At 41.6% G+C, this 23171-nt stretch overlaps 1 protein-coding gene and 1 long non-coding RNA gene across 15 annotated transcripts in view; one reads left to right on the forward strand and one right to left on the reverse strand.

Annotated features, from left to right (window-relative positions):
• Positions 1 to 749: 749 nt before the first annotated feature.
• C10H12orf66 (chromosome 10 C12orf66 homolog) lies at positions 750 to 20285 on the reverse strand. The gene is made up of 3 exons (XM_038549909.1): positions 19987 to 20285; positions 13662 to 13947; positions 750 to 3530 (listed from the first exon to the last, which is right to left on the reverse strand). Exons 1-3 carry the CDS (start codon positions 20219 to 20221, stop codon positions 2714 to 2716), a joined length of 1338 nt encoding a protein of 445 aa, XP_038405837.1. The 5' UTR covers positions 20222 to 20285; the 3' UTR covers positions 750 to 2713.
• A 225-nt stretch (positions 20286 to 20510) lies between these two features.
• LOC102156006 overlaps positions 20511 to 23171 on the forward strand; it is a 119104-nt gene continuing 116443 nt past the window's right edge. For all 14 annotated transcript variants that reach the window (XR_005365338.1, XR_005365337.1, XR_005365339.1 and 11 more), the window contains exon 1: positions 20511 to 20995. This is a non-coding gene — a long non-coding RNA (uncharacterized LOC102156006). The remainder of the gene's footprint in view (positions 20996 to 23171) is intronic.

Consider the following 23171-nt stretch of genomic DNA (forward strand, 5'->3'; position numbering starts at 1 on the left):
AATGCACAAAGAAATAACATAAAGGTTATTGGCCAGTCAGTTAAGAATTAAGCTATACAGCAGGCCCCTCTTACCCTCGAGTGTTTAAAACACCGAACAGGTGTTTAAAACACCTGAAACTGCACATAGTACCCAGCTCTCCATATATACTATGGTTTTTCCTATACATACATACTTTGATGACAAAGTTTAATTTATAAATTAGGCACAGTAAGAAACTAACAGTAACTAATAATAAAATAGAACAATTACAACTATGTTCTGTAATCCAAGTTATATGAATGTGGTCTTTCTCTCTTTCTCAAAATAGCTTATTGGGCCATACTCACCCTTCTTGGGATGACGTGAGATGACACAATGCTGGTACAGCAAGATAAAGTGATGTGAATGATGCAGGCATTGGGATGTAGCAACACACTACGACTGACCCCCTGATGATTTGTAGGAGAAGCCCCGGCTTCCAGCTTCCACACTGCAGTGCCCATGGATAACTGAAACCCAGGTAAGCACAACGGCAGGTAAGGGAGGACGACTGTATTTTCACACACTCCTTGACATGATGTCATCACATACAAGGTTGGACCCCAGAGGACAAAGTTGTGAATGTCCAGCCTGTGTCCAAACAGCATCCTAAAGTGGACACTCCTTGATGGCCTTGTTGGTAAACTCAGTGAGTGTTGACCACGCCCCTGGCTACACAGAAAAACTGACCAAGTTGTGGTTTAGAAACAATTTCAAAGTAAACAGTCTGCAGAAAATATGCAGATTTAATCTTCCAGTTAGCAAGACACAGACTTTACAGATCCATTTCATCAATTACTTTAGAGGACAAATCTCAGAGTAGAATCACTTTGTTTCTTGGCTTGAACCAAAATATGCTTAAAAATAAATATACCTTTTTAAATATATTCTAGACAAGGATTGATTACGTAAATATTATATGTAAGTTTTATTTACACTCTTCTCCCTGTTCCACTGAAGCAAATTTCTTTTTGGTACATGGTAGACCAAACATTAAGGCTAATGGTGGTTTTTATCTAGGAAAAATACATAAACACCAAGGGATATTTTTTCGGCTTCTTGGTAAAACACAAAAGGGAAGAAAAATGATTGTGGACTTTTTAGTTCCAGTTGTTTTCAATTTTTTATGTAAGTTCAATGTTCAGATTTGTATAGAACCTGAGTGAATAAAATGTAGAAGTAAATCACTACCTATTTTAAGCAAACTGGCTTTTTAGTTACAGGACTTTTATTTTTTTAAAAGGGGGGAGGGGAAGAAAGAAAGAAATAGAAAAAAGACCAGTAGGTCCTTTCCAGCAGCTGGTCCCGCCTGAGGCAGGCAGGCCTCCTGGCACAGACTGGGAACGGCTCTGCCCACTGCCAGCTTGCTGGCTGTGGCCCAGGAAAACCATGGCTCCATGCAATCATGAGAAACTGGACCAAACTGGACCGATCTGATCTTTACATCAGATACAAGCATTGAAGGAACTATCAAATAGTAACAAAACTCAATGACTCTTTGTGGCTCATTTTCATTCTGAGTCAATAACCAAGGAGTGACGTTCTCCATAGCCCATTAGGCCTTCACGGGTCCATCTACTTCCCCGTGAGCACTACTGAAGGAGGGTGTTAAGGCAGCAGGTGTTAAGATATATCACTGCTTCTAAAAGTAATTTGGAGGAGACAGGCATGAAACCCAAATTCAGATGCGCTTAAATTAAGTACTGATTTGATTACTCAGCTACGAAGAGGTCTTCTGAATGCACAATTGACTTTACCAAGTACAAGGTATCGAGACCAACCTTTTGAGGTTATAAAAGCAGGCTAAGTCACATAAATGTCGAAGAGTGGCTGAAAAACGAAGGCTACATGCTTTTTTGGCCTAAGAATAAGCAGGGAGTGGAGCCAAACATGAACATACATTTCAGCAGAAAGGTGATAAACAGAAAGCCAAGTAGATAATATGCCGAGGAGTGAAGAAACCCCACATAATAGCTTATACTAATTTTCAAACAGAGTGAAAAATTCACCTTCTTAAGGGTAAAAACAAACGTAGTTAGGTGTGTAGAAAACCCCAGAAGAACCCATGACTACTAAAGTGTTCACAGTTTTCTAAACTGTTAAAACTGATGTTACATGACCACTCTGATTCACCCTTGATTTTAATAACTGACAGAAATTTCTCACCAAGGCTGATTTTGGCATCCAAAATACTAATTTGTTGATGAGAATCATAAAACTCCTTTCATGTTAATTTGCTAATTTATGAGATAGAAAACATACAGTCCTTGATTCTGAAAAGGCCATTTAATCTCATCTCAATTACTGGTCCTGGAAAGGGAGAGGAGAAGGCGTGTGGAACTGCATTAAAACAAAGTTTAGAACAATATAAAACATGTGGAAAGACAAACCAAAGGCCAATCAATATTCTGTCTATAGGAAATAAAGGAAAATGGGAGAAAATACTGAAAAAACTCTGCTGTACCATGGAGATACACAGTAGCCATGATCACTTCCTAGATTACTCTTTGGATACTTGATTCAATTGGCCTTAATTGCTTATAAAGTGTGCGACACAATTAGGGAAGATTTGTCTTTAATTTAGCTCTGAAAGAAGCATGAATGGATGGAAACTCTAATCACAGACCACAGATCATTTGAGCAATTAGGAACACACTTTCCAGTCTTGAAAACCTTTCACACAAATCACCTGCTAGCCTTTGGAGCCAGGCTTCAGACTTGCAAAAACTTTGGGGTTCTTAAGGGCAAGTGAGAGCTCATTGAGGAAGGAAATAAAGTGGGAGTCTCTTTCAGATTTCTTTGATTCAAAAATAACGACAATGGTAAAGTGAGGTTCTGGGCGGGTTAGGAAGTAGGTGCTCTGAACTTTGTCATCATAGAAGTGGACCACCTTCTCCAAGCTGTTCAGTTCAGACATGCGGTCTGTCATGATCATGATGACATTGGGCCAGTGCATGACGGGCCTGTCACTGGGCAGGGACACCACGGCTGGATACTGGTCCACACCCTTAGGGGCCTCTCTGTAGGAATGGGGGTGGTGATAGCCATGACCCTGAAAGCTCTCGGAACCTCGGTTGTCAAAGATTAAGGACACATTGGCAGCATCATACTTCCGGATGAAGCTGGAAATCTTCCCAAAAAAGTCTGGGTTGGCTTTGGCAGTCAACGTTTTCATTTCTGAAGCAGTCGTTTGTCGGCTCAGCGCCTCGTGAAAGTAAAAGCTAAACTTGGCAAGAAGCATGTTTTTGAGTTTCATCAGCCAGAGGAAAAGGTGTGGGGGCTGAACGGCCTTCTGAGACTGCCCTCCGAATAGATGTTTCTTGGTCTCCCGCTGCTTTTCAAAGATCTGGCCCCAAGTCTGCAGCTTGGTGTGAGCACTGTGCAAGTTCACCAGAGATGGGAGGAACTTCCACTCGGAGACCTGGGCCTGGGCCTTCAGGAGATGGCTCAGGACATCCACCTCCAGCTGGAAACTGCCTTCCAAAGGACTGAGGATGGGGTGGTGAAATCTAGAGGGGAAGGGGAATGAAGAGAAATAAGTAGAAGTGTTACTCCAAAGTGACATTTTCCATCCTCAAAACAGCACACCATGGTGGCCAGGCAAATCTTACTCCATTTGGGGGCAGTAGGAGGAAAGACTGGAGAGCTCCATGTTGATTCTTTTAAAGAAATTGTTCTGGGACACCTGAACAGCATCCGACTCTTGATCTCAGTTCAGGTCTTGATTTCAGGGTTGTGAGCTCAAGTCCCACATTCAGCTCCATGCTGTGGATGTGGAGCACGCTTAAAAAATAAGTAAATGGGGGGGGGGAGGGGAGATAAAAAAAATAAGTAAATAAATAACAAAAATAAATCAATCAAAAGTTATCCTGACATAACTTCACCATCTCAGAATGATGTCAGCATATTCTCCTGTGGAAATAGCCTGATATTTATTTTTAAAGATTTTATACATTTATTCATGAGAGACACACAGAGAGGCAGAGACATAGGCAGAGGGAGAAGCAGGCTCCATGTGGGGAGCCCCATGCGAGACTCGATCCCAGGACCCCAGGATCATGACCTGAGCTAAAGGCTCAACCACTGAGCCACCCGGGTGCCCCACATAGCCTGATATTTAAACAAAAGATGAGAGTAGTGGCTGCCTTCTTTTCAAATACAAAGAAATTAAATTAGCTGTACTTTTTTTCCTGGCCTATTTTATTTATTCTGGGAATTGTATAACTAACATAATCATCAAAACACAGCATCCTTTTTTTCAGAATGTGGTCCTAAAGAGCTAGAGGTTAAAAAAAAAAAAGTCACTAAAACACGTATATAATACATGTAAACTTAATATTCATAGGAACTCCATAAGGTATTATGGTAACTCCATAAGATAAGCCATATTCAATCCTAGTTCCCAAATTTCCTTCATATTTCATCACAGTTAAAAACAAAATGGTAGCTAAATAACAAATACCTAACATTTCAACATTTATGTTTTAAATTGGATTACTACTCACTAAATTAACTTTATGACTCATGGATTGTTAACCTATTTGTAAAACATTTTTTCTAATTCACTGGTAACAGTAATATTGGGTAGTAGGAGGAGAGAGGATGTGGGAATACCTCCTTCCAGGGAGAAGAGGGAAAAGGCCACGTGCAAAGACCCTGAGTCAAGTGAGAACATCTTCTGATGCTTCAGGTCTCCTCTTCAGACTCGTTTCCTTAAAAACGTCTCCTCTGTTCATCTCCAGACTAGGTCAGGTGACCCCAATTATATCCTCTAGGTTTGTTTTTTTTTTTTTTTTTTTTTAATGATAGTCACACAGAGAGAGAGAGAGAGGCAGAGACTCAGGCAGAGGGAGAAGCAGGCTCCATGCACTGGGAGCCCGACGTGGGACTCGATCCCGGGTCCCCAGGATCGCACCCTGGGCCAAAGGCAGGCGCCAAACCGCTGCACCACCCAGGGATCCCCCCTCTAGTTTCTTTTTTTTTTTTTTTAATTTTGTATTTATTCATGATAGTCACACACCGAGAGAGAGAGAGAGAGAGAGAGAGGCGGAGACACAGGCAGAGAGAGAAGCAGGCTCCATGCACCGGGAGCCCGACGTGGGACTCGATCCCGGGTCCCCAGGATCGCGCCCTGGGCCAAAGGCAGGCGCCAAACCGCTGCGCAACCCAGGGATCCCCCCCTCTAGTTTCTTAATATCTGTCTCCCACCTGAGTAGCTTCATCACATAATTTGTCAGAGAAACTGGGACCTATGGTCACCTTTGCTCTGAGCTCCTCCTTGAGGAGAAGTGAGAGTTGCCTACTTCCTTCACTCCTTTATCTCTAGAACATATGGCACATACTAGAGATTCAGGAGAGGTTTGGTATACATGGTAACCAACTAGGTTAAGACTTGAATCCTACTCTCTGCCTCCTTGATTCTGTTCTTTGTGATCTAGATGAAATTCTGTAACAATGGTTAAGGAGAGTCCTCCCTGTATGGACCTCTTAGAGCTTTCTTGCTCAGGGTTCTTCTTCTGAGAAATTCTCCAGGTTGGGGGGGGGGGGGTGTTTCAGTATCTGCCTGGCCTAGTGCACCTTCCTTCTCAAGGAGCCAACAACAAGCCCTTATACTCTTCCCAAAGGCCCAAAGCATCTGCAAGTGACCATTTTAAATATGTGGGCAAGATCTAGCATTTACTGATCATATCTTATGCCTCAGGAACCATGGGAGATGATTTACAGGCCTGGACCCATGCAAGTTAATTGCTTCACTGTCAACAAGACAGAAGCTTCTCATACAGCTGTTTCAGCCCCAGCCGAAGAGGAAAATGCTGGTTATCAATGAAAAAGTTAAGAAAAAAGATCATCACAAGTATAGCCAGAGTTTAAAAATTCACTTAAACATTAATTAGAGGGATTATTAAACATTAAAGAGCCCATACTAAGCTGGATATTATAAGATAGAAACTCATTATCATGTGATAAGGATATAGTTACTCACATGACAATTTTTTTTTCCTATTACCAGCATTTTACCTTCAATTAGCTTCAAGAGAGGGAAGCTAAAACATAGGTGGAGGGTCTCAGCCTAATAATACATTCAAAGACTCGAAAGATAGGGGTGCCTGGGTGGCTCAGTCGATAAGCATCTGACTCTTGATTTTGGCTTAGGTCATGATCTTATGGGTCGTGGGATGGAGCCCCATAAAAGATTCCAAGCCCAACAAGGAGTCTGCGTAAAGATTCTCTCCATGTCTCCCCCTACTCATTGTCTCCAGAGCTCTCCGTCTCTAAAACAAATAAATAAGTCTTAAAAAAAAAAAAAAGAATCAGAACAATAAACTAGATTTCAAATCCTCTAGCTTATATGCTTAATTAATTTGGACTCTTCAAACATTGCATGCTTTGAATTCGGCATTAAGAAATCTAATACAAAAAAAAAAAAGAAATCTAATACACATGTACACACACAACTTCACCACATCTCAAAATCTTTGAATTGTACAAAATGCTCCTACCTCCTTAGCCTTTGAGCCCTTTAATGCTTAATGGCCATAAAGCATCACAAGATTCTATAATGATGGGTATCAATAAAATTTCCCAAGGAATTTGAACACAGTAAGACTTAATAACAGGAAAATGTTATGAGATTGAAGAAAATTCTACCACAAATAATAATACTCTAAGTTATTTTTCCTGCTTCATTGGAAATCATCATTTATATCTAACATTTTCCTTGAAAGAACATGAATTCTCTGTAAAGATCTTCAGAAAGAATTCTGAACAGGCTCTTCATAAACATATCTTAAAAGTGTTTAAATGTTCAACATTTATTAGGGTGAATGTGAATGCTGAAGCTATTTTTCATCCTTAAGAAGAACTAAAAAAAATCATGGTAATGTTATTCTGCCAAGAGTTTGAGATTAGCATTATGATGTATCATTTTCCCATTTCCATTCTGCTCTGTGCCTCATACCCATTTACAACTCACACTATAGGGGGATCTGTTAAATTGTTGTAATCCAAAAATACACACCTCAACTATAGCTTGAAAAGCATGAAAGAGTCCAAATATGGAATAAGTTGACAACAATTTACAGAGAACATCTGCTCTAAAAGAAGTCAAAAAAGAGAGGAGTGTAGGGGGAGAGAGAGAGAGAGAGAGAGAGAGAGAATTCTCTCCTTCACAAATCCACATCAAGGAGTTCCTTCCAAAAGAAGTATCCAGGTCCCAAGTATGTGAGAAGTCAGATAAAAACAATGAAAAATAAATCTCTAGCACAATGTGAATGTACTAAATGCCATAAACTATACACTTAAAAATGGTAAATTTTATGTTATGTATATTTTAACACAATAAAAAAATCATCTCTTAAAGTTTTCACTAATTTTTAAATATAAATACACTGAAGATAGATGCATTAGCCAAAGGTTTGCCTTATAGAGATTTCCCATGGTAGAAAGAGGTACTTATAATGGTAAGTAAGAAGTAACACATCTCTTATGAGAAGTACAAAATACAGTAAGGTTTTAGAAAAAGGAGCAACTTCTTTTGGTTGAACGATTATGCAGCCCTTAAGGGAGACTGAACTTGAATTGAGCCATGAAACTTGGTGAGGGCTTACATTTCTGGCCCCATTCTTAATCACCTCTGAATCCACACCCTCTACCAGGTGACTCTGCAGGTCTTCCCACCAGAGGTAGAGTATACTTTCTCGCCCCTGGACTATAGACTGAGTCCTAGGACTTGCTCTGGTCAAAGGGATGTTAGCAGATCTGATGCTTAAAATGAGCTTGGTTGGGCTTATTCTTTTGCACTTGGGTAATAGCCACTGCGTAGCTGGCTCCCCACTCACTTTGGGCTCAGAATGAACACATACATGTGGAGCAGACCAAACCCAAAGCTCATAGTAATAAGCCAAGCCCAGTGAGAACAGTGGTAAGCAGAGCTATCCAGCTAAGCCAAGCCTGTCAAGTCGGCTTCCAGGAGACCTGCAAGCCTATGCGTGTGAATTTTAGGGTGTTCTGTTATACAGAATGATTGTGGCAAGAGCAACTGATAGATGATATGACAATATGATAGGCTTCAGAACATACTACCCCAAAATATGGCTGGTATACTGACTAATTTATGAATACATTTAAGAAACATGTGCAGCAAAGATTTCCTAACCCTCCCCTAAAGCAGGTCATAAAACCCTCAAGCGAGAGGTGCCTTCCCTGTACTCTAAGGAAAGGAGCATCCTTATCTCCAAAGGCAATGGGACACAGAGAGGAATCTGAAAGAACAGGCCTTGCGGCTTCCCCCTTAGCTCATACCCTTTTTCATCCTAGCACATTTTCCCACAACTCTTCAAATGTACTCGGCTCAGTTTTGTTTTTTAACAAAACCTACCACGAAAACACAGGTTTAACAGCTTCTTTGGGTCTTCATTATTTTATGAAGGCTCTCCTGACACACAAAACTTACATTAAATACACTGGTATGTTATTCTCTTGTTAATTTGTCTTTTGTTAAAGGGCCCCCCTGCTGAGAATTTAGAAGTGTAGAAGAAAAACATCTTTTTCCTTCTCTCCAAATTCAAGGACATGCTAGGCAAAACAAATAATGAGCCAAGGTAGGAAATGGCAAATAGTTATGAGGAACACATTAGATTATGGATTTTTTGGCTTCTGCTTAAAATCCTTAAAGATTTCTCTTCAAAGCTTCTTTTCTACTAAGAGTTTGGGTGCAATTTAAGACATTTGATGGGCCTTAGATGAATTTGGAAAGATAGGCTGGGGCAAGATAACAGAAGGCCTTCAGCCCTTACTGTTAAGATCTAGACATGCTGAATGCCTAGAGCAGAAGGTGTCCCACAGAAATGGCACTATTGTCGGTTTTGCTTATGAAATTTTCCATGGGCGAAAATTCACCTTGTTGAATGATACACACACAACTAACTGTTAATTTCACTTAATCATCACAAATCTTTTTCTGAAGTGAAAGGGACATGAGGCCTAAAGAAATCACAGTTCTGCCCTTGGTGAGAATCCTGTCATCTGAAGCATTCAGATCAAAAAACTGTGCTCCCTAAAATGCCAACAGGAACTTTATGTGACTCAATTTTTAAAAATGTTCTTTGGGGCGCCTGGCTGGCTCAGTCAGTGGAGAGTGCGACTCTTGGTCTCAGGACTGTAAGTGTGAGCCTTACTTTGGTATACAGATTACTTAAAAGTAAAATTAAAAAAAAAAAAAAATTCTTTAAAATCTAGCTGTAAAATCATGGTTAAAGGATATGTCACTTAATGATATATTACTGTCATATCAAGGATTTTTTTTTTTAAGATTAACTTATTTATCAGAGAGAGTGGTGCGCACAGGGAGGAGGGGCAGAGGGAGAAAGAGAGGGAGAGAGAGTCTTAAGCAGACTCATGCTGAGCATGGAACCTGACTCGGGGCTTGATCCCACAACAGGATTGTTATAGTCAAAACCAAGAGTCAGATGTTTAACCGACTATGCCACCAATGTGCCCCCACCAGTGGGATTTTTAAAAACTGTCTAGAATGCATAAATAATTTCTTACTTCCTTAAAATAATTATTTCTTAAAATTATACTCTTGATTAGGAGAGTAAATTTTTGCATTTTTAATGCATCTTCCAGGTTTGTTTAACTATGAAACAGAAAAATTAACCAGAGTCATCTTTTATGCCCACTGTATAAGAGTTAGGTAAGTCAATTCAGAATGAATTTTACAGAATCAAAAAATGTTCCAATGATGCTTCCCTGGGGAGAGGGGGAGATTAAAAAACCCAAGTTCCTCCTCTCCTCAAAAGTATTCAAGGAATAGTAGACATCCTATTCCTGTATGAGCTAAACTCGTATTTTTTCTCCTCAAGGTACACAATAAAAACTAATATGATTAATGTTAATTATTCAATTTGAAATGCAGCACCACAATGACTGTGGTTCTTAAGCAATAATTTACATTTGCTTAATAATGTAATAAGTTTGCCAGAAAGGGAAACCTTTAGCACTATTCTACTCTTTTTCTTTTCTTTAAAGATTTTATTTATTTATTCATGAGAGATACAGAGAGGCAGAGACATGGGCAGAGGGAGAAGCAGGCTCCATGCAGGAAGTCCGGTGCAGGACTCGATCCCGGAACTCCAGGACCACACTCTGGGACGAAGGCAGACACCCAACCGCTGAGCCACCCAGGAGTCCCAACACTACTCTGACCACAACTGGCTTCCAAAGAAAAAAACCAAAACGTGCTTCCCCTTCTTCTCTGAAAGCAGACTGGACCTTGCAATAACTCACACAGAATCTGCATCTCAAATCATGTCCACAAGTTAGACTCCATGTTATACATCATGCATGTTAATTTTTTAATACAAAAGCATTTCATCATTTGAAAGATAAAAGATTCACATGCTATTTTAGAAGTGCTCTGATATGGATCAGATATATTGGGGCAAATAAACATTTCCTGAAAGATAGACTTGGGTCCTTTGCGAGAAGGATTAACTCTTTCAATACAATAGAATACCAAAATATTAATTACTTCTCTAGAACACTGGAACCATGAAAGAAACGTTTGGTATAGCACAGATACCAAATCAAAAGGTCTACAGAAAAGAAAAAAAGAAGAAGAGAAAAAAAAAGGTCTACAGAAAAAAAGAATATTATCCTGGCAAAAGGCAAAGTATGTTAATTTTCACCTAACATAATTCCACTTCCCCCTCCAAAATCAACATATTGTACAGAATTTCAACTTTTCAGAACTTGTTAACTAAGGAATTTATGTTGTTTAAGTTAACCTCAAGTTTCCAAATGAGATAATTTTCAGGCTTGGATGTGTAATCAGTAATTAATTAGATAAAGGCAGCACTAGTGAAAGATGGAGAAAGATGAAAACACCGTGATACGCCGCCCGGTATCCTGGCTCTATCAGATTCCAAGAGTAACCACTCTGTCCTAAAGAGCTTCAAGAATGAAAGCTGGGCTTTTGAGGGAAATGGAAGGAATTCTCAAAGATCTGGGAAATAGGATGTTCCAAAGAAGGTAAAAGATGACAGATCACAAATCTAATCAAATAAAAATAGCTAAATAGTAATAATCATTCCTATGAAACACACATACACACACATAGTTAAGGTTCAGTACCTAGTATATTCCACTGTTGGCACCTCTCTTTCATTTATCCAAACAATTTTTTCATGTAGACTATTTTCAATATCACAGGGAACTTTTAAAACATAGAAGTTTCTGGGCACCCAACTGAGAATCACTAAATCTTACCCTCTTGAGGAAGAAGGGCAGGGCAAGGGCAGGGAGCAGGTATGGTTCCTTTTCTTAAGCTTTGCAAATGGTTCAGCAAACCACTTTCACATTAACATTTGGGAATCACCACGTGAGATCTCTTCCCTTTGAGAATTAGATCTCAAACTGTACTTTTGTTTTTGGAGTTCAAAAAATTATGTTATTAAAAAAAAAATCCAACTCAGGTTTGAGGAAGAAATAAAAGTTCCAAACATAGAAAATCTGTTACCATGTAAAATTTGTTTATAAAATGAAAATGTGTATATTTATATGCAGAGACTGTCTCTCAAGAATGATAGGAAGAACTTGCTAACAACATTCATTGTCTCTTAGGAAGGGAATTAAGTAGATAAAGAACAGGGGCACTTTTCACTATGTATTCTTTTGTGCTTTATAAATTTTGAGATGTATTAATGTATTACCTACTAAAAATAGATGAAACAAAAATTTAGAATATATCATAAAAACAAAAAAATACATGACAATAAAAAAATAGTAAGAGGACATTTTGGATACAATTGGGGAAGTCTGAATATGGACTACTTACTGCTGATGATAGAAAAAAAATCAGTGCTAAATTTAAGTGAGAAAACTATGTTACAGTTTTGTATAGTTTTTAGAAGATACAATCTGAGTATTTGGGGGTGAAGTGTTATGATGTTCCCATATGACTTCCAAACAATGTGGGAGGGGTAATAAAATTATATAAACAGAGAGATAAAGCAAACATGGCAACATTTTAACAATAGGAGTCCAAGGGAAGGATATTTGCATGTTCACTGCACAGTTTTATTTATTTTTAAAATCTTTTTTTTTTTTTAAAGATTTTATTTATATATTTGACAGAGAAAGAGAGCAAGAGAGCATAAGCAAGTGGAGTGGCAGAGGGAGAGGGAAAAGCAGGCTTCTGGCTGGGCAGGGATCCCTATGGAGGGCTCAAGACTCAGGGCTCGAGCCCAGGACCCTGGGATCATGACCTGAGCTAAAGGCAATTGCTTAACCAAGCCACCCAGGAGCCCCTGTTTATTTCTTTTTTAATAATAGCTTTACTAGGTAATTCACATACATAATGTATACTCTTTTATAAAAGGTATAGAATTCAGTAGTTTTAGTACAGAGTTGTGCAACCATCACCACTAATTTTAGAACAGTCTCATGACCCCCCCAAATCCTGTACCCATTAGAAGTCACTCCCCATTCTCACCTTCACCCCAACCATTTTCTGTGTCCGTCATCTGTAATCTATATTCTGTGTTTATGACTTTGCCTATTCTGGACATTTCCTATAACTGGAAGGATACAACATGTGATCTTTTCTGACTGGTTTCTTTCATGTAGCATAATTATTCAAGGTTCATGGATGCTGTGGCATATATCAATACCTCATTCCTTTCTACAGCCGAACAATAACACCTAATGCTTCTCAAAATCCTTTGGTATTGTTTTTTGGCTCAGGAAGTGAGCAATACATTACAGGCAGGCTCATAAATGAAAGCAGCAATTTCCTTCAAATATAAATTTTCCAGCTGATCAACATCTTTTTTAAAAAAAATTAAATTGGCTACAAATAGCTTTTTGACTATCAAAAAAAATTTAAGTATGCCCTCCTCAAAATCACAGATGCCTGTCTCCCCTAAGAAAGTTTAAAACAAAACCAAAACTATGCCACAGGCATAGAATAGCATAGAAAGCAATTATAAAGGAGTTTCCAACACATGTTAAGTAATGGTTAGTTACATCAGAGGAATAAGTGGATAACTCATCAAGGTGATTACTTTGTAAGGGACATTTATTTGAATAATAGTTTGTAAAAAAAAATCACATTAGTTTATATACAGTTCTCGCTGTGTGAACTCTTTTTGAAGCAGCAAAATCAGTTATAATACATCTTTTAAGGATTACTTCATTCTTGGCCCTTGGTTATTGCTTAGGGAAGTATCCACCCAGCATGGTGTTAATGAAGCCCAAAGGAGGTACCTAACGTATACCCATTCGTTAATATGTATAAAATGTAAAATAGCTATTTCTCTATTTCAGTTATTTCATCATAGATTTTCCTCATAAGAGTGTACGGAAGTGGGGCACCCTGGTGGCTCAGTGGTTGAGCATCTGCCTTTGGCTCAGGTCATGATCCCGGGGTCCTGGAATCGAGTCCTGCATCAGGTTCCCTGCAGGGAGCCTGCTTCTCTGCCTCTCTCTGTGTCTCTTAGGAAGAAATAAATAAAATCTCAAAAAAAAAAAAAAAAAAAAAGAATGTGGGGAAGGAGCTAGTGTATGTGGGAGTGAGAGGCTGCTCTGGCCATCCCTCCCTCCTTCCCTCCTTCCCTCCTCACCTCCTCACCTACACTCACCTGGAGCTGTATTTCTTGAGGATGGTGTCCAAAAGGCCAATGAGCTCCTCAGCATTGATGAACTTCTGTGGGCTGAGGGTGTACATCTTCTCATAGAAGTCTGCGATCTCCATCCGGGCTTGCACGAAGAAGCACAGCTGCTCCGACAGGTGGGAAAGTAGTTCTTCCACGTGGGGGGCGTTCCCCCCAAGGGCACCGCGGCCAGTCACCACCTTCTTCAGCTCGTTGTGCAGGGAAGTATAGATGGTACGGATAGAATCTTTCCTGCTGAAGAAGGACTGGCCCCCTGGGAGGCAAATGACATTAGCAAATGACAAGTAAGGAAGGAGAGAACACTAGGAGAGAACACCTCCCAGCACCCAAAAGGAAAGGAGGGGTGCCTGGGTGGCTCAGTGAGTTAAGCACCTGCCTTTGGCTCAGGTCATGATCCCAGAGTCTGGGATCCAGCCCCCTGTCTGGGCTCCCTGTTCAGCGAGGAGTCTGCTTCTCCCTCTCCCCTGGCTTGTGTTCTCTCTCTCTCTCTCTCTCTCTCTCTCTTGCTCCCTCTCTCTCAAATAAGTAAATACATAAAATCGTTTAAAAAAAGAAAAACCAAAAGGAAAGGAGTAGAGTCTGCTGAGCTCAGTGAGTTATCACCTACCATATTCTCTGACTATGATTGGAATTTAAATATTTTGTGATTCATAATTTCACTGAAGAATAAGAAATGAATGCCTGGTGCACCTCCTTAGTGTAGTAACAGATGTGTGTATGATTTCCTTACCCATATACCGATTCTCCCCCAAACCAATTCAATGAAGATTCACGTTTATTTCAGAGAATTAACCTAGCAGGTGACATCAACCTAAATCCAAATAGCCCTCCTTCCACATACATGTATTTAAAACAAAAGAGAATACCCAACTGGAAAACACTGTTGTTATTCCTGATAAATCAGAAAATTTTATTTCTGCATCAGGGCTGAATTTTCCTATTTTAAGCTATACCAGAAAATGGAAAATACATGTATCTCCCTTACACAAGAACACAGAATCTGGGGATCGCAGGGGAAAAAAAGGAAATCTTTAGTTTTGTTTTTTTTTTTTAAATAAGTTCTACACCCAATGCGGGGCTTGAACTCATGACCCTGGGATCAAGAGTTACATGTTCCTCCAACTGAGCCAGCCAGGCACCCAGAAATCTTTGGAACTCTTGATAAGGTTTATACAATAGATTATAACAAAATAAGCACCACATTGTGAATGATTAAGTGCAGGAAGTAATTATAAATAACTATTGCTGTAACTCAGGAGTTCCAAAGGAAATCAGGAAAAAAAAAAAAAAAAAAAGACCAGGGGTGCCTGGCTGGCTCAGCTGGTAGAGTGTGTGACTCTTATCTCAGGGTCTTGAGTTCAACCCCTACACTAGGCATGGAGCTACTTAATTTAAAAAAAAAAGACAAAATACATCCCTTTCAGCAGTTAATAGGGATCAAGTGGCATAGATCATTTCCTTACTCGGTATTAACACATGATCAACTCTAGTTCTAATAATTATAGAGCCAGCTTTGTATGTTTTCTTAAGCAATTCTGCACTAAAGAAAGGGTCACAGGCAAGACATTAAGAGAATGAAAAGAAACAGTGCAGCTTTAAAACAGTAATTCTTAGAAATATATAAAAACCTCAGAGATGGATGACAGTTTACATTTTCTATTGCTATACACAGAATGCTTTAATGAATAAACTTATTACTTTTATACATGTCAATTAAGAGTGAAAATTATTTATCGAGGCATTTTGTAAAATATCCCTTTGACAAATGAAACATTTCACAATGTTGTTTCTACTTCACTGCTCAGTTTATATTTCAAGAAATGAATCTTACATCCTTTCCTACTACTGTGACCAGCGTGTCCAAGGTTATCCACGATTTTCACAGTTGGCTCTTAAAGTCTGGCTTCTCAGAAAGCCCTTAGTCCCACGCCCTGGGAAGCCCCATGGCCCTGGGCAAACCTAGAAGGTTGGTCACTTATAACTTATTTTTAAGCATTAATAGTTTGTGGAATAAGTTATTAAGTGACCAACCTTCTAGGTTTGTAGTTATAGTTAATAGTTGTAAAAGTAATCAAATTAATAGTTTGTGGAATGTTTTCTTCAGTATACTGCCTAGACAAAGTAACTAGCATTCAAATCATTTCCTCTCCTAAAAGCAGCAAAAACCATGTGGTACAGTTGGATTGACCCCAGCACTAACATCCCGCACAGGACTGTACCCTGAAGGGTTTGCCCTCCTTCCCTGCCTATATTAGTCTAACCCTGCAGATTTTGTGAAGTGACAGTATGGAATAAATAGACCTCTGTGACCAAGTTTAGGAGAAAAAATTTCTTAGGTTAAGTAGGTAACAAGAGTACCATGCAAAATCTATGGGATGCCTAGATGGCTCAGTCAGGGGAGTGTGCAACTCTTGATCTCAGGGTTGTGAGTTCAGGCCTCACATTGGGTGTACAGATTACTTAACAATAAAATCTTAAAAAAACAAAAATACAAAAAAAAAAAAAACCTAAAAGCTCTGGAAGTCTGACAGACTTAGTCCCAATTCCAGCTTCCGAATGTATACTCTGTGTGATATGCCAATGACTTGGCTACTTTGAACCTTAGCTGTGGTTTTTAACACGAAACAAGTAATAGAGCCAAGAAGACAACATGAAATCACATCTGGTATATAATGTGCCTGGAGCAAAGTGCATGTTACATAACACTAGTCCCCTTCCCTTCCATTTGTAACTGATGTAAGAAGACCCTGAATACTACCTAATTGGGCTTCTAAAACTCTATAGTAAATTGGGAGCTTCATATAATGTAAACAAGAGTAGCTACCTATTTGAAAGCTAGTGAGGTGACTCTCAACTGCGTACTCACCTCTTAACAGGGTGGCCTTAGTGACAGTTTTAACTCTGAGTGAAAAAGAACTTCCTTCATCAGATTACCCTCTCTGAGGGAGTGGAAACACCACACAGATGCAAAGAGTATCCTGAAAAGCTTATCAATAATCATCAGTCACCAGTATGTGAAACCGTGTCAAGGGACACTATAAGGAAGGGAGAGACCACCAACGCATTTCTTTTAAACTGGTCTCTCTTCTCAGAGCTCTCAGGAGCACAATCCTACATATTGACTACCCTGGTTAGGAATATCCAGAGGGGACTGGTCTTCCTTCATTACTGGGAAACAAGGAAGCAGGGACACCAGACATCTTCCTCTTTTCAATTTTTTGAACTCACAAAATAGGATTATGTTGAATTATTTCCAGAAGGCTCTTTGTATTGTATCTTCACTATTTTTCAAGATTTCAACAGACCACCTCACAGGATAAAATTTCAAGTAACAAGTGTATTAAAGGAGTATGTGAAACGTCTAATTGAGTATTTTATTCCACAATGTTTTGTTAATGATAGTTTGTAAACGTTGGTTCTCAAGTTAAAGTCATTTTCTACCGTGCTAAATTCTAGCAACCAGAGGTTGAGGAAACTCTCCAGTAACGAAACAAAAGGGAGAGATGTATGGCCTAAAGTCCTCCAAAGGCATTGAGATGGCATATTTTTATCCGTGATCCTTCCCCAAACAGGTATAGTCTCTTCTCAAAGCAAAGAGAAAGCTCCAAGGTAAGGGCTCCACCCAAAGTTGTTCAGAACTGAGCCAGTACAGGAACAGAAGGCTCCCTGTCAGGTCCATCCTTTGCCCAAAGTGTTTGCCAACACGTGCATCTATAATCAGGATTCATTGCCAAGGTCTCTGATAAACATCAGTCACAAGAGTGAGGTCAGAAAGACTCACGTGTTTGGATCATGTGTTTTAAATGTTTAAAGATACACATAAAACGTTTTGTTTTGCTTTTAAAAAAAAAAAAATCATACATTCTAATTACCAAAGGATGTGAAGAACATGGGAATGTCTTCAGTGTCAACACAAAACTTTTTCCCCAAGGGTTTAATTAAGAAAATAGAGTCGACCTAATAATCACAGAATCATATGGTAAGCCTGCTGATATCACAAACATTCCAGTATCAAAACACTGTAAGATAGCTGCAAATTTAAAAATTTAAAATTTGGAACCTATGTTTACTATACATTGAAGAAGTTAATGAGGCGTTAAAGTTAAACATGCCATTCTCAGAACATTCACTCAGAAGTGACAGATCACTGGGAGCCTGAACCACGCCTGGGCATGTTTCAGAGTGTCAACTGCTCCCAGATGAATTTCACGGTGCAGCCTTCAGGCTCATCCATGCAAGCAGGGGGTCCATGCAGAACTAATCACTTTACGTGACAAGGGCCATTTCACAGAACCCAAGGCTGAGACCCTGATGATTTTACACCTGCTCTTAACACACAGGGCAGCCAGTGCTGTTTACCTAAAACCAGACACATACAACTGAAACTAGAATAGCAGATTTTTAAACTGGGGTCCATGATGACTAGGCTTTAGGAAATCCGACTGAATGGAAACCTCTTAGATTATATGCAAAATTGTATTACACATATATTTTCCATGTAAGTGCATGGGCTTCATCAAAATCTCACAGATGAGCTTAAACAAATTAAGAATCATGGCCCTGAGGGGTCAGTCACCGTTCTTCATGAGGTGAGAGAATCTAAAAACAACTGAAACTGCCAGAAACTATCCACCTTCAATTTTATGGCCAGAATCTTCCCCACTTCCAAATACAGTTGACCCCTGAACAGCATCAGGGGTAGGAGAGGGGTTGCTGGGGAGCTGATCCCCCCACACACACATAGCCAAAAATCCGGGTATTAAGTTTTGACTTCCGAAAAATTTAATTACTAATAACTTATGGTTGACTAGAAGCCTTACTGATAACATAAACAGTAGTAGGTTAACACGTATTTCATAGGTTATGTGTATTCTATGTTGTATTCTTATAATAAGGTAAGCTAGAGAAAAATAAAATGTTAGGAAAATCATAAAGGATGAGAAAAATATTTACTGCACTGTATTTATCGAAAAAAAAAATGCGTGTATTAGTGGACCCATGCAGTTCACACCCCTCTTGTTCAAGGGCCAACTGTATACACAAAGTATATGCTTAAGTCATAATACGGACACCAACTTTTTACAAATCGTATGAATAAAAACACAATCTGACAGTTCAAAGGCAGGTATTCTGGTTTGAGATCTGTCACCTACCCACACAGGTGCGCGTAGACAATTTGCCGATCTACAGAAAGGGTAACAATGACACTGCAACAGCAATTGCAAATTTGTGAGAAGTGCCACTGCAAAAAGGGGTGGGGGAAAAAAATGCACAGGGTGAATCTAACCGAGCACTTTTGCCAGTAAGTCAACATACTACACAACAAGGTATTATCTGAACAGCCAAGGCACAGGTTAAGACCTCAGAAAGCCCTGCACCCCTCCCCCCGCACCGGGTGATTACTGATCATCTTCCCCTGGCCATAGGGACGTGGCCACCTTCAGGCAATAGAAGGAAACTGGGGGTTAAAATCAAAATGGAATCTGCACTCAACTTTTATCTTTCTATTCCTATTGCATAGATGTGTTCTCCATTCATACCAGCCCCTGTGCTTCTGATTACTGAAACGTCTACAAACAGGCCAAAATACTAACACCCCTTTGAAAGCTCCAGGATCCGGAATAGGCACTGTTGGCCATGGTAAGTAGTGATATTTTATATGCACAGCCCTTGGCTTCCTCGTATTTTATTTCCTTCTGATCTACTCATACCGTTTCAGCTAGTGAAAATCGGCTGAATCCGCTCTTTCATCTCACTTCCAGGGGCCAAGATTCATGATGATGCAATGATAAGAGTGTTTACCATCTTCCCCCAAGTGCCCTCTTGCTAGTGTCAGGCACGTTTCTTGCCTTTCCTCTCCGGTACTCGCTTATTTCCTCATGCTTTAAATTATTTATTGACAGCCTAAGAAGGAGGGGTAAGTAAGGACGCCATCCGTAACTCTCAGGGGCCTCGGCTTTAGGAGGCCGGGCTGCAAAAGTGTTCATTGGTTCTAACTAGGTTTTATTGCCCAGGTCTGCTCCTCTGGCCACAGTGTCAGCGGGCAGGCTGCTTAACTTCTCACTGAGGGCACCAATCCGTGCAATGGGCACGCACCGAGACACCGCTCGGTGGGAGCCGCAGCCCCCGCGGCAGCGGAGGCCGGTGGGCGGGGCCTGCGGGAGCCGGGGGAGGGAAGGGGTCGCCGGGAGGTGAGCCGGGAGCGCCGAGAGGAGCGGGAGGCCGCGGCGAGGCAGGGAGCCAACCCCCTTTCCTTCCTCCTCAAAGGGCACGGGGGGCGGGGCGGAGGTACCTAGTTTCTGCCCCAGGTAGGTGAGGCTGTGATAGACCTTCTCGGCCGCGGCCAGGTGGGCCAGGGCCGCCAGCAGCGACAGCCAGCTGCCCCCCGCGCTCTTGTTGGCCTCTCGCTCCTTGTCCACATTGTCCTTGGCCTTGTCGTAAGAGAAGATGCCCAGGTGAGAGAAGAACGTCTCCAGCACCGCCTGTTCCACCGGGACCGGGGCGGCCAGCGGGATAGACTCCCCCATGCGAGCTGCGACCCAGCTCCACCCACGTGGCTCTCCGCTGCCCCGCACTTCCGGGTTCCCGGGGAACGTGCGCGCCGGCGTGCGTGCGTGCGCGCGGCCGGGCGAGCGCCGGGCTCGGGGGCGCGCGGCCGGGCCTGAGCGAGGAGGCCCCTCCCCTCCCCTCCCCCACGCCGTGAGCGCCGAGGAAGGCGGGACGCCGCGGCCCGGCCCGCGTCGCCTCAGTTCCCGCCGCGCCCACTAGTCCGACCCTCGGGGCAGCACCCAAGACGGACGACTCGCCGCTCCGCGGGCCTCACGGCGTCCGGAGGTGAACCGGGAGGCCCCGCCCCGTGAGGCTGCGTCAGTGCTGGTGACGTCACGCCTGCATGACGCCAGCGGCCCGTGCGCTAAACCCGGCCTGGGCGTGCTCTGGGCCTCTGCGGAGCGGAACTGTCGGCCCTCGGAGCTCCTGAACCGACGGCTGACGGCGCGAAGCACCTGCGCCCGGTGAAGGTTTGTACCTCCTCTCCCGTGTCGGGTCTTCACCCGGTGACGCACCTGGCGTCAGCTCGCACCTGCCTCCCGGGCCGGGTGTCTCAGGCTCGCGCTGCGGAGACAGCGAGCCGAGCTCTTCAGCTGGCGCGTGCTACCCAGAGCTCCGGGGGCGGCCTCCCGAACCCCGCGGGAGGATGAGCGACGCCAACCTGTGTCAGAGCTTCGGAGTCCATGCACTGTGCGGGTCACATCCACTGGACGCCTCTGACGTCTGAGAACCGCCAGGAACGCAGCTCCCAGGTACGTCCCCTGCTCCGAAACCCCGCCCATCACCTGCGCAGGTGTTTCCTTCCTCCTGCCTCGTGCTTGGTTCTCTGGCGCCTCTGGCACCATTTCATCACGTGTCTTCTTCACACGCCCCGTCGCCCCGAGGGGTGAACCCACTCCCTGCGGCGGGGCCTAGGCCTCGCTCACCTTGATGACCTCCTCCTAATGGATAGCGCGACGATGTTTGTTGAAATGAGGGGACTGTCCGTTTTCTTTTTCTTTTCTTTTTTTCTTTTTTCTTTATTTTATTTTTTTGGTCAAACTAGATCTGTTTTGCCATCGCTGCCTTTTAATGCAAATCCAGTCATTTGATTTTAATGCCTATATAGTACACGTGTTCCCTGTTTTCAACAATGTAATTGGATAAGCTCGACTCTATTAACTGTGATACAAAGCAGGATTTTAGGCGTTAGGAAGGCGAAAAAGGAGTCAGCATTCATATCTTTTTGGAAGAGGCAGGGAGGCCTCCAGGAGGAGAATGTGACGGTTTTTAATGAATAAATAGAAGTTAGTAATTTTTAAAAGTGTACAGGAGCACCTCAGTTAGCTAAGCATCCAGTTCTTGATTTTTGGCTCAGGTTATGATCTCAGGGTCTTGAGATCGAGTCTCACTTTGGACTCCATGCTCAGCATGGAGTCTGCTGCAGATTCTCTCTCTCTCCACCTCCCTATCCCCCTCTCCCTTTTTCCCTCCCCCTTCCCCCTTTTCCGTCTCCCTCTGCTGCCCCCCCAGCTCTCTCTCTCACAAATAAATCAATCTTAAAAAAAAAAGTATAGTACTAACACCAAAACCAACTGAAAGAGGGTTATAAAGCTCAAAAACATACCTAAGTAATTAACACAAGGTTTACTGAGGTAATAAAGGTGGCATCATAAGTCAGGGGGGAAGAAAAACTTAATAATGAAGGAGACATGACTGTGGGAGAAAAACAACTTCCATGTCCTGCCACAAGAAGTAACTACCTATGTAAAAAACGAAACCATAAGCAAACTGGAAAACAAATGCAAGTGAAAATTTAATTGATCTAGGGATAGGAAAGGGCCTTTTAATTATAAAAAAGAAGAAATTACAAAGGAAGAGGTTGACTTGACTGTAAAAATGTCAAGAAAACATGAAGTCAACATTGTAACATAGATTAGAACTTTAACGTGTTTAACATTTTAAGATCTAGTAATCATAGAAATGCAGATTAAACTTGTATTTTTCACCTATCAGGTGTTTTTGAAAACTTTTTTTTAAAATATTTTATTTATTAGAGACACACACACAGAGAGGGGCAGAGACACTGGCAGAGGGAGAAGCAGGCTCCATGCAGGGAGCCTGATGTGGGACCCGATCCTGGGACTCCAGAATCACACCCTGGGTTGAAGGTGGTGCTAAACCGCTGAGCCACCCAGGGATCCCGAAAACTTTTTCTTAAGTGTTGATAAATATGCGGTGAGTTTGTTCTTAAACATTGCAGATGGAGTGTAACTTTGTATGACCATTCTGGAAAACGTTTGGCAACGTATGAGGGTATGTGTACAGTGTCTAGAACACTAAGACAAGTACATGCTTAATAAGTATTAATAGTGTCTCATTATTTTTACTATTGTTATTATCGCTAACATCACACCTTTTAATCGACAGAGCAACTAGAATAGTATCTTGAATTTAGTGGATGTTCGTTAAATATTTGATTGGATAATTCTTCTTGTCTCATAAGCATTTTATAGGAAAAGATATAGGCAGAACCATATGATAGTTCAAAGAAACTTGTCCTTTATAACTTTAATGTTGTAGCAGGTTGACGTCATTAACTTTATAAGTAGGATACCTTGTACGTAGTAATAAATGTTTGTTATTGATAGTTAGCTATCTTTTGCTGCATATCAAATAACCTCACAACACACACCAAGGGCGCTAGGCTGGCTCAGTTGGTAGAACATGCAACTTTTGATCTTGGGGTGGTGAGTTCAAGCCCCATGTAGGGGTAGAGTTTACTTTAAAAAAAAAAACTTACTTGGGGGACACCTGGGTGGCTCGGTTGATTAAGCATCAGCCTTCAGCTCACATCATGATCTCAGGGTCCTGGGATGGAGCCATGTGGCTGGCTCCGTGCTCAGCAGGGACTGGGGAGCAGGGGGGGAGGATCAGTTTCTCCTCTGC

Source organism: Canis lupus, chromosome 10, assembly GCF_011100685.1.
Source record: "Canis lupus familiaris isolate Mischka breed German Shepherd chromosome 10, alternate assembly UU_Cfam_GSD_1.0, whole genome shotgun sequence".
NCBI classification, from domain to species: Eukaryota; Metazoa; Chordata; class Mammalia; order Carnivora; family Canidae; genus Canis; species Canis lupus.